At 39.9% G+C, this 11,924-nt stretch overlaps 1 protein-coding gene across 1 annotated transcript in view; it reads right to left on the minus strand.

The window, feature by feature from the left end:
* NEB (nebulin) overlaps positions 1-11,924 on the minus strand; it is a 195,250-nt gene that overhangs the window by 159,568 nt on the left and 23,758 nt on the right. Inside the window, 11 exon segments of the mRNA XM_014534158.1 lie at positions 870-974; positions 1,061-1,168; positions 1,266-1,367; positions 3,831-3,944; positions 4,027-4,134; positions 5,107-5,211; positions 6,258-6,356; positions 6,770-6,874; positions 6,958-7,065; positions 7,147-7,251; positions 10,191-10,307. Of these exon segments, the coding sequence (XP_014389644.1) occupies positions 870-974; positions 1,061-1,168; positions 1,266-1,367; positions 3,831-3,944; positions 4,027-4,134; positions 5,107-5,211; positions 6,258-6,356; positions 6,770-6,874; positions 6,958-7,065; positions 7,147-7,251; positions 10,191-10,307 (1,176 nt within the window).

An 11,924-nucleotide genomic window follows, 5' to 3' on the forward strand; every position in this document is an offset into this window, starting at 1 on the left:
AAAAAAACTTCATGTTCTCTTTAAAAAGACAGTCTCTCTCTCTCTCTCTCTCTCTCTCTCTCTCTCTCTCTCTCTCTCTCTCTCTCCCTGAAGTTGCTTCTAAACTGGTCTCCCTGCAGTTTAGCAACCAGATTCATCTTCCCCATGCTGAAGCCCTACATGACTCTCCACTGGACTTGATATTCACTCTAAACTGTCTCTTGGCTTATAAGCCCTACCCTACAGAAGCCACTCTTCCTTCATCTCCTACCATTTCATCTCCTACTACTCAATATGCTTCAACCACCTCATCCCTTCAATCATTTAATGCCAAGCTTGTTCTCTCCTTGGGCTGTTCTCATTGCTGCTCTTACCTTGATCTTGGCATGGCTGCCTTAGACCTTCCTTGACTATCCAATCTACAAGTCCATGAATCCCTCTCTCCCACAGCATCCTATTTTCATTCTGTAGCATTCACTCTACGTTAGCTGTCTTAATGCCTGATATCTTTATCTTTCTTTTTCTGTGCTCTTTGTTCATCATCTGTATCTCCTACACAAATGCACACTCCACGAGAGGCAGCCAACCTTGTCAGCACCGAGGACAGCATTTGGCACAAATTTGTTGGATGGATGAACACCCATTGCTCACAAATCTCCTTGTCCTCTGTTTCCCTTTAGGTCATATATACACTAATGGAAACAAAGATTTCTGAAACCTGAAATTATTTTGTAACAAATAGGCTTCTTCACAGTAATTTTTGTGTTCCCCAATTCCACACAAAAGCCAAAATTTAATACCTCCAAATAGCATTTAAACTCCTGCTCAATTTACCACTAGATGGCACAAGCATTCCAAACCCAATTTCAGAAATTCACAGCAGCACTTACGTCTTTACACTGGTCTAGCTTCTTGATTGCTTCATATTCTTGTGTGATTGTCTGAGGGAAATAGCATTTCCCTTTATCTTCTTCATATTCTGCTTTGTAATTTTTCTGTAACGAGAAAGAACAAAAACAGATGGTGACTGCTACTGCTCCCAGTGTCACTGTGAGGCACGGCCAATTGTCTTCAAACTCACCTCACTGTTTTGTGCTGAAACTTTCATGCAGTGTGATTGATATGGGTCTTCAAAACTGCCTATGTAATGTCCCAGAATATTCTGTACATACTTATCTTTATATTTAGCCTGAAAAAGGAAACATATGTAACTCAAATGGACAGTTATTTGTCAGACAGGAGGAAAGCCTCCCCCCAACCCCAGAGGTGGGCACGGCCTTTCGAACCTCGCTGAAGGTCTTCAGGAGAGTATCAAGTTGGTATTTAGGGGTCTCACAGTAATTCATGCTCTTTGCCTTTGTCTTCTCATAGTTTTCCTTGTACAATCTCTATCAAAGGAAGAAGAAAATCAAACAAAGGGGAAAACTCTGATGGTGTAAAAGCCATTCATTCACATCATTGCTGTGCTTTAACCAAAAGAGAAAATTTTGTATTTTTTCAGCATCAATTTTCCACAAAGCAAAAAAGCAGGATGAGCATGGGAGAGGCTGTCTTGTGTAATCTAGTCTGCTGATAAGGATAAATATGTTTGCTTTACTTCTCCTAACATGTCTCAGCTGGAATAAATCAGAGCACACAAGTACTGCTGTCTAAGCAACTTTTGGTCTTGAAATAATTCTTTCCTCTTGAGTGTGTGAAGGACAATTACTTTTTTAAGAGTTGGAAAAATGAGGTAAAAGGTGTAAGGTGAGCCTTAGATACTTAGGCACAGTCTTTTTTTAATATATATTTTTATTGATTTAAGAGAGAGAAGGGGGAAGGGAGAGAGAAAACCATCAATGATGAGAGACAATCATTGATCGGCTACCCTTGACCAGAATCGAACCTGCAGGCCAATGTTCTATCCACTGAGCCAAACTGGCTAGGAGTAGGCACAGTCTTAAGAAAGTATTTAGTTCAGCACTTGATGAAAACCTCTGTAAGTTACCTTTTATCATTAAGGCCTGATATTTTACTTTATAGCAATAATACATGAAAAGATGGGGTTTCTATTTTATTGTATGTATCATATATTTCTTCATATTCTCTTGTAATTCTCCCATATAGAAATGAAAAAAAACATACTTACTAAAGACAGAACTATGTATAAATGATACAGAATAGGAAGTATTTATTGTTTGTATGAATTAGAAAAGCAATTTTGTAAATAGTTTTATTTTATATATAATAAGTATTCTAAAGGCTTTAAAATAAGATCGGGATAGTTTTCCTTGTACAATCTCTGTCAAAGGAAGAAGAAAATCAAACAAAGGGGAAAACTCTGATGGTGTAAAAGCCATTCATTCACATCATTGCTGTGCTTTAACCGAAAGAGAAAACTTTGTATTTTTTCAGCATCAATTTTCCACAAAGAAAAAAAGCATGATGAGCATGGGAGAGGCTCATGTCTTGTGTAATCTAGTCTGCTGATAAGGATAAGTATGTTTGCTTTACTTCTCCTAACATTTCTCAGCTGGAATAAATCAGAGCACACAAGTACTGCTGTCTAAGCAACTTTTGGTCTTGAAACAATTCTTTCCTCTTGAGTGTGTGAAGGACAATTACTTTTTTAAGAGTTGGAAAAATGAGGTAAAAGGTGTAAGGTGAGCCTTAGATACTTAGGCACAGTCTTTTTTTAATATATATTTTTATTGATTTAAGAGAGAGAAGGGGGAAGGGAGAGAGAGAACCATCAATGATGAGAGACAATCATTGATTGGCTACCCTTGACCAGAATCGAACCTGCAGGCCAATGCTCTATCCACTGAGCCAAACTGGCTAGGAGTAGGCACAGTCTTAAGAAAGTATTTAGTTCAGCACTTGATGAAAACCTCTGTAAGTTACCTTTTATCATTAAGGCCTGATATTTTACTTTATAGCAATAATACATGAAAAGATGGGGTTTCTATTTTATTGTATGTATCATATATTTCTTCATATTCTCTTGTAATTCTCCCATATAGAAATGAAAAAAAACATACTTACTAAAGACAGAACTATGTATAAATGATACAGAATAGGAAGTATTTATTGTTTGTATGAATTAGAAAAGCAATTTTGTAAATAGTTTTATTTTATATATAATAAGTATTCTAAAGGCTTTAAAATAAGATCGGGAAAAAATAAAATAAGATCAGTATTTTGTAAAATTCTTAAAATAATTTGCTTTTGAAGTTATGCTTCATCTAGTTATTCCTACTTTGTCTTTAGCCTGATTTCTCACTTTTCGCCTTTTATTTATTTACTTGTCCTTATCCTGAGGATATGTTTATTGATATTTAGAGAGAGGAAGGGAGAGGGAGAAAAACATCCACTTGAGGGAAACATCAATCAGTTGTCTCTCTACGTGCCCCAACCAGAGATCGAACCCACAACCTCTGGTGTATGGACGATGCTCCAACCAACTGAGTCACCCGGCCAAGGCTGCCTTTTATTTTTCTCCATGTATTTTTGTAAAGTGCCTTTCGTCAGGTCATGGCATGGAATGAATACATGTTCATACATCCTGAGATACTAAGCCCATTTCTAGGAAAAGCCATACAGAAAATGATACTGCTGGTAAAAATTTCCCCCTAATAAAACAGAAGGCAGTAAGGAGATGATGGGGGAACCTTTACAGTATTCACTGATGTCTCCAAGTACAGAGACACTATAAAAATGAGGAAGTTAATCATCCTCTACCACGGGGCTTTCATGTTTGACTTGTCATCCTGAATCTGAGATTTTACTTAGACTAACGTCATAGCCAAGGTTACATTAAACAGCAAGTGCGGCCACAGCTGAAAATCAGAGGGATTGACACAAGCACTCACATCACTCTGCATTTTGGCCGTCTTCAGAGAGTGCAGCATCTTGGGGTCGTCATTAATGCTGAGGGCTCCGATCATTTTGCCCCTGTTTTTCTCATAGTCTTTCTTGTACATCACCTGCAAAGACAGCACACATGCAGCTCCCACTCATCAGGGAACAGCACCGAGTCCCCCAGCCCAGGTCCCAGGCCATGCTCACCTCACTAGCATTCTTGCTGTTGGCTTTGGCTGCCAGCAGGGGAATGGCATCCACTTTAATGTCAAATTTCTTAGCTTTGGTCTTCTCCCAGTCGTGCTTGTAGACATTCTGGACAGGAAAATTTCAGCAAAGGAATTGACAAAAGGGATCTGCATGTTATCACACTTTGAAGACTAAAAGGTAACCTAATACTTTGTCTTACTATAAAATAAAGAGACTGTTTTCATTGTCCACAAAACCATGCATGTTTTAGATACTTCTCCTCAAGCTGAAGCTTCTAACTACAAGATTAACCTTTTCTACTCTCCATTAGAACATTTTATCAAATTAACTTAATTCTAGTAATCATACTAATATATGATTCCTAACACTGGATATTTTATAGGATGGCACAAATATTTTACAGTTAACTTTTTGTGGTATTAAAGCATCATTTTAATTTGATCTCAAAGTCCTCTGCAAAGGTTATTTTATGAATTATTATAGTACTCTTTGATGCTGGGTAATACTAGTACTTATTTATAGGATTGTTGAAGAAATGGAAACCCCTAAGGGTAATTTGACTTTTCTATAGAATTAAGTCTGGAAATAAAAGATAGCACTGGATACCTGGCCTTATGCCTTTTGAATACCTTATATCTTCCTTAGTGCCAGTACTCTTACATGTAGAAATGAGATCATTCACATGAAACTAGAAACATTATGGGCTTGGGGAATAAATGAAATAATACTCAATCTTTAAAAAATCAAATCCTGGAAGAAAATTAAACATAGTATAATACAAATGAATATACGACTAACCGATCTAACATTAAATTTGCAATTAGACACACATGAGTGGTGGCATTTTGAAGGCTGGTTAAAATCTATTAGGACTGTCTAGGTGTATGAAGCTACTGACATGATTGCAACACACATTTTATAAGGTAAAGTCAACGTTACATTGGCAGAGGCAGAGGAACAGGGTACAAACGTTAACTGTTCATCCCATCTTTAGCATTATATTTATTTAGTGAAACAGTTAAAAAAATAAAAGCACAAGTTGTCAGTATATCGATGGCATAGCGGCAAGGAACTCACATCACTCAGGTTATAAGCGTTGACTCTGTGCTGGATAAAGGCGGGCGTATCTGGAGGTATATGGCACTTGAACTTTTCACTTTCATGTTTCGCTTTGTAATTTAGCTGAGAGAGAGAGAGAGAGAGAGAGAGAGAGAGAGAGAGAGAGAGGATTAGTTCAGAAGAAGAATTGTCCTAAGTACAAAAACTAATTTTCATCAAAGAAAATGTAAAATACATTTTGTTAAATAACACCTGACAAAGTTGTTAAGATTAAAAGAGAAATTCAGAGCGAGGGCAGGCCACCTTGCATTATTGACAACCGTGTGCTGGACGCATGACTGCTGTTGTCACATCTGTTACCCCGGAAGGACCCAAGTGGAAGGAGGTCCCCTTCCCATAGATCACAATTGGCCCTGTGGATTCTGAGAGTGACAGCCCTTTCAAATCTTTTCTTACAAAGACAGGGAGGGGCAAAAATAGGTTTGTTTATGTGGAAAATAATACAATACTTAATAAGTAATATTTTGCATACTCACAACTGTAAGCCTCCTCTTGCCCTACCCTGTATGGTTATGTCCCTGTGCAAACATTATGGTTTGTTGATACTCTAATTAAAGCCTTTCATTTCCGGCCATATGTCTGAGGTTACTTTTATTTTTTAGTTCAACATAAGTTTGGAAATTCATGCTCAAAACTTAGATGACAAAACTTATTACAAACACTCCATTTTCCAAAAACTTATTTGAGGGAGAAAAATCCCAGGTGTTAAATACCTGCTCTGGGCCAGGATGCGGACTATGCACATATCTCCTTTCACTTAATTTTCAAAACAACCACAAGTTTTAAAACGGAAATATGAGGCCTGAGAAGTTAAATGATTTGCCTAGACAGCTGGAATTTGAGTCCAGTTTTGACTTCAGAACTCATGTTCTCTTTCAGGGCATTGAGCTACACCAGTCTCCGTTATAGAACCATTTTACTAGAATTATCCACCCAAGAAGATGTGGAAGATAAAAGACAACTAAATGGAAAAATATTTTAGGCGATTACACAAATATACAACTTACATAGCGTTTTGTGTAACTGTGACAAGTTACTGGCTTTTCTGTATAGAGTTATGCTACATTGTCCCTCATAACTGCATTGCCTGGGTGGGTAGAGGAACTTACATCACTCAGCTGTTTGGCATTGATCTGGGCTTGCAGCTGAACAGGCGAGTCGGTGACTTGAGTGAATTTTGTCTTATCTGGATGGACTTTGTAGGTGTGCTGTGGGCGAGGAAAGAAATAGGGTTTAGCAATATCACCTGTCAAAACCACATTGGCCGATAGGACGAGTGAGCAGAACCCCACTGCCCAAAAGAAAAGATACCTTTCGTTAATAAAACACTTATTTTTTTTCTAATTAGACTGCGGTGTCTGTGAGAGACACTTTTATACTGCACAAGAAACTCTCCCATATCTTCAGATGCCCAATAACTCTTCTTTGGGAAAATCAGCTACAATTAGCTCTTGAAATGTATGGATGATAGGAAAAAAATAGTATATCTACTATAAAATGTAAATTTTCTTTCAATTTTTGGGGTTGCATTTATTTGTAAAAGTGTCAGAATTTTGAACATATCTTGACCAGGAGATGCCATGGAGGGCAGTCACGTCCACAGTTCACACCACAGACTTACATCCTTACACTGATCCAGTTTCTTCATAGTTTCATATTCCTGAGTTATGGTCTGGGGGAAGAAGCCTTTGCCTCTGTCTTCTTCATATTCTGCTCTGTAGTTTTTCTATGAGGAAAAGAAATCGACATAAGGATGCAACCATTGTGCTCATGTTATTTGGAAAGTGAAGCAATTGTCTTAGAACTTACATCACTGTTTTGAGCCGTGACTTTCATGCAGTGTGCATAATATGGGTCTTCATAGCTGCCTACATAATGCCCCAAAATATTCTTTAAGTAGGAATCTTTATATTTCGTCTGAAAAACAAGGCATTTCATTTACTTATTTGTGAAATGATGGGTCTTTTCTTTAACAGGAGTCGTCGTAGGATTGCTTACATCACTGCTGAACTTCTGCAGAACTGCATCCAGCTGAAATTTGGGGGTCTCGCAGTAATTTATGCTCTTTGCCTTTGTCTTTTCATAGTTTTCCTTGTACCGTTTCTGTAAAGAAGAAAAATTAGTTAGATTCCTGTCACTCCCGTGCTGATGATAGCACTCGAATTTTCCAACACTAAACCAAAGAAGAAGAAAAAAAAAATAGCGCCTATTAACTGCCTTAAAAACTGACAATTAGATGCGGGGGGTGTCATGAGTGATAAGCCTTTTCTATTAGCAATTATTGTGAGGCCTAAGTTTTTAACATCCTTCAAAAAATTAAGAAACCAAGAAGCTGCCTCAGAGCAAGCCCTCAGTTACAGAGATTCTTGCGTATTTCTGAATTGCTGTTCTCTGTCTCCCAACTCACATACCTTTCCCTCACCACAGGGGCCACAGCGAACAGGACTATCTGGGCAACAGCGAATTTTTCATTTTTTTAAGCAAACCTTCATGAGAGACTTTAGTAAATGTTGAGAAATACACACTCTCTCTTCCTCCTCCTACCAAGGAAAAATTGCGTACTGTACCATAAAAATAAAGTATATATAAGAACTCATATCACAAATCAACTAACGCCTCTTCCCCACCGGGATTTCTCTTTCGCTGTGACAGTGACCAAAAGCAATGATCGAAGTGCAGATGCACAACTGAGATGCAAGTCGCTGTCCGTTTTTCCTGTCGGGGTTTGCAATTGTGAATGGTGCTATTTGTTTTTAATATTTTGATATTCCTGCCTGTATCAGCGGAGTGGGTTTAAACCTTGGCTTTTATATGTTTGATAAAGATGTCCTTTATGTAGGAAGCAGGAGATGTGCATTCATTTCCCCACAGAGCTACGTGGACAGATCCTGTCGTAAATGTTTCCCTCCACGTCCTGCGTGGTTCAGGGTTCAATATCTGGAAGAGGAGCCGCACACAAATGAAATAGAAAAGACAAGAGTAAAAATAAAGTATATATAAGAACTCATATCACAAATCAACTAACGCCTCTTCCCCACCGGGATTTCTCTTTCCCTGTGACAATGACCATAAGTAATGATCAGAGTGCAGATGCACAACTGAGACGCAGGTGGCTGTCCGTTTTTCACGTCGGGTTTTGCAACTGTGAATGGTGCAATTAGCTTTTTAATATTTTGATATTCCTGCCTGTATCAGCGGAGTGGGTTTAAACCTTGGCTTTTATATGTTTGATAAAGATGGCCTTTGTGTAGGAAGCAGGAGATGTGTATTCATTTCCCCACAGAGCTACATGGACAGATCCACCTACACTCTCTCCCCTGTCACTCACTCACCCCACTTCTCAATCACATGTGTTCATTTCCACGGTGCTGACAACGCAAGGGACAAAGAAAAGATAACGAACCCACCCAGAGAGCCACATATAATCCTCAAACATTAACTTAATATAACCTAACCATAAGGGAAAAACTCAACTGATCACGTGTTCAGTCTCTTGAAATATATAGTCAAAGTCGACTGGGGCTGCTAATGCCAGGCCCAGTTCTTACTTATCTAATCCATTTTAATCCGAATGGATTAGTAAAGCTCTAGTCATTCCTGTGAAGATTTAGGGAGCGGTCTCCTAAGTCCTGCTGTCTGCAGGTGATGGTTTCTGTGGCCTATTCCTGCCTGTATCAGCGGAGTGGGTTTAAACCTTGGCTTTTATATGTTTGATAAAGATGTCCTTTATGTAGGAAGCAGGAGATGTGCATTCATTTCCCCACAGAGCTACGTGGACAGATCCTGTCGTAAATGTTTCCCTCCACGTCCTGCGTGGTTCAGGGTTCAATATCTGGAAGAGGAGCCGCACACAAATGAAATAGAAAAGACAAGAGATAATTTGGAAATATTGGGGGACCAGGCGGGTAAGTCCAACTCAAGAGGAAGGACTTCCACCCGTGCTCTGACAATGACCATAAGTAATGATCAGAGTGCAGATGCACAACTGAGACGCAGGTGGCTGTCCGTTTTTCACGTCGGGTTTTGCAACTGTGAATGGTGCAATTAGCTTTTTAATATTTTGATATTCCTGCCTGTATCAGCGGAGTGGGTTTAAACCTTGGCTTTTATATGTTTGATAAAGATGGCCTTTGTGTAGGAAGCAGGAGATGTGTATTCATTTCCCCACAGAGCTACATGGACAGATCCACCTACACTCTCTCCCCTGTCACTCACTCACCCCACTTCTCAATCACATGTGTTCATTTCCACGGTGCTGACAACGCAAGGGACAAAGAAAAGATAACGAACCCACCCAGAGAGCCACATATAATCCTCAAACATTAACTTAATATAACCTAACCATAAGGGAAAAACTCAACTGATCACGTGTTCAGTCTCTTGAAATATATAGTCAAAGTCGACTGGGGCTGCTAATGCCAGGCCCAGTTCTTACTTATCTAATCCATTTTAATCTGAGTGGATTAGTAAAGCTCTTAACAATCGCAAGTAGTCATTCCTGTGAAGATTTAGGGAGCGGTCTCCTAAGTCCTGCTGTCTGCAGGTGATGGTTTCTGTGGCCAAGATCTGAGGAGACAATGGCAGAGCTGGGGGAGCAGCTGTACAACTGGGGGCATTTTCCTCCTTCTCCCAGCAGCTGGCCTGAGGAACCCACGGGCAGGGCACAGAGCTGCAACATCTCTCTCTCCCTTGCTCCTCCCCTTTCAAAATCTCCTTCAGCCTCTGTCAAAAAGCTCACAGCACGTCTCCTACAATGGACTCTAGTCAGGGAGGCTCAGGCACCTGCAGCCTAGAAGCAAGTGAGGATTTCCCTGCCCATGAACTTGACCCACAGCCCCGACCCCCACAAATAGATACGTCATGCTCAGAGGCAGCAAGGCCTTCCTGTGGTTAGATAGATCCAGGGGAACTGCTGCACCAGGACCTTAAAGCATTTGCAAGGTTATATTTGCATTTAGTCACAACAGAAAAAGAGAGAGCTTGTCTCTCAGCTAAGGTTAAAACACACACACACACACACTTTTTTATAAGAATATACTTACATCACTTAGCGTATTTCCTGCTGCCATCATCTGCCTCAGCAGTGGGTTCTCTGAAGCAGGAAGTACATTATAATCTGCTTTCCCTTTATCCTTTTCATAGTTTTCTTTGTATTTTACCTGTGGGAGTGAAACAAAGTGATAAACTCTACAGGTTATTTTTGCTCTCCTCTCTATTATGAATATTAAGACATAGTTCCACAAATCAATTTTCTCTCTAGAAAAAATGGCAGCTTGACATTTTATAAACAAAATACTCATAGAAACTCATAATAGGAGCAGAGAAACTGCATACATTTCCAAGATATCTTTTCTTCCCACTCATTGATTCATTCAAAAATCTCCATTATGATATTTTTCAGTATCAATTTACATGCCAGGCTCTGGGACACATACAAGAAAGAATAACACATGGTCCCTGCCCTAAAAGATAGAGGTAAAGAGATACATAAATAATGGGGGAGAGAAAGATACACAAATAATGACAGCACATATCCCAGGTGCCTGCTGCTCCAAAACCCTCATTCAGCTCTTAACGTCCAGCTGCCTATCCACCAACACATTTTTAAAGAAAGAAAGCACCATGAACCTACTCTTTTATGTCTCATCTGTGGCTATGCGTTGAGCGAGCGTGTACTTAATGTACACACAGGAGAGGAGGAAGGGGCTGGGGTTGGGACGAATGGTGGCAACTTCAACCTTTCTCTCTGTCCTTCCCTCTTTGCACCTTTCACTCCAGCTTTAGCAGAGGCTTTACATGACGGCTCACAAGCCCCTGTCAGGAACATGTCCCAAAGAGGAGAAGGAGAAAATGGTCCCAGTTCTGACCGTAATCCCTAGGGCCAGCCATTTGTTCAGCCAGTATAACCGTGGAATATAGACGAGCTCAAAGAATCCCAGATAATCTATCAACATTTAAGAACCCCAGGAAACAAATGCAATCAGCTTGGTATCCAAAGGCAGGAGATGCACAACTGAAAACCAGATGCACTGCCCCCTACAGACCACACAGGGGGCTCACCAGGGATGGAAGACAACCTCTCTCTGTCTCATAGAGTTATGTATTTCTTGGGGGGGGAAAAGTCCCCACTTCACACATTCATTCATTTTCTTCTTTTCTTTTCAGCAAAATACTTTGAAAGAGTTGAGTATATTCCCATTTTTCTATTTCTCTCTTCTCATTCACTCAACTGAATTGCTCTCATTAAATTCACCAGGGACTATACCCTGATAAATCCATCTCAGAAACATGTGATACAGTTGATCCCTGCCTTCTCCCTCCATTTGCTTCCCAAGGAATCACTCTCTGGACTTTGCTCCTACCTCATCTCGCTGACGTTTTCACATGGAACACTCCAGAGTTCAGTCCTTAGACATTTCCCACTCATTCCCTTGATGGCCCCCACGCTATGACATTAAATACTATCCATATGCTGATAACTCCCAACTTTATACAACCTTGCCAGACAGCTGCCCTGAAACTTCGGACTCATGTAATCAACTGTCCACTTGACATTCCACTTGGATGTCTAAAATGCATCTCTTACATGTTTGAAATTGAGCTCACGTCTCTCTTGAAAAACATATCTACACTAATAAAAGAGAAACATGGTAATTGGCATACGACTGCTACCCTTTTCATTGGCTAATCAGTGAGTATATGCAAATTAACTGTCAGCCAAGATGGCGGCCGGCAGCCAGGCACTGAAGCGAGCAGGGAGGCTTGCTTGCTGCAGA

This window comes from Myotis brandtii, unplaced genomic scaffold (assembly GCF_000412655.1).
Source record: "Myotis brandtii unplaced genomic scaffold, ASM41265v1 scaffold125, whole genome shotgun sequence".
NCBI lineage: Eukaryota > Metazoa > Chordata > Mammalia > Chiroptera > Vespertilionidae > Myotis > Myotis brandtii.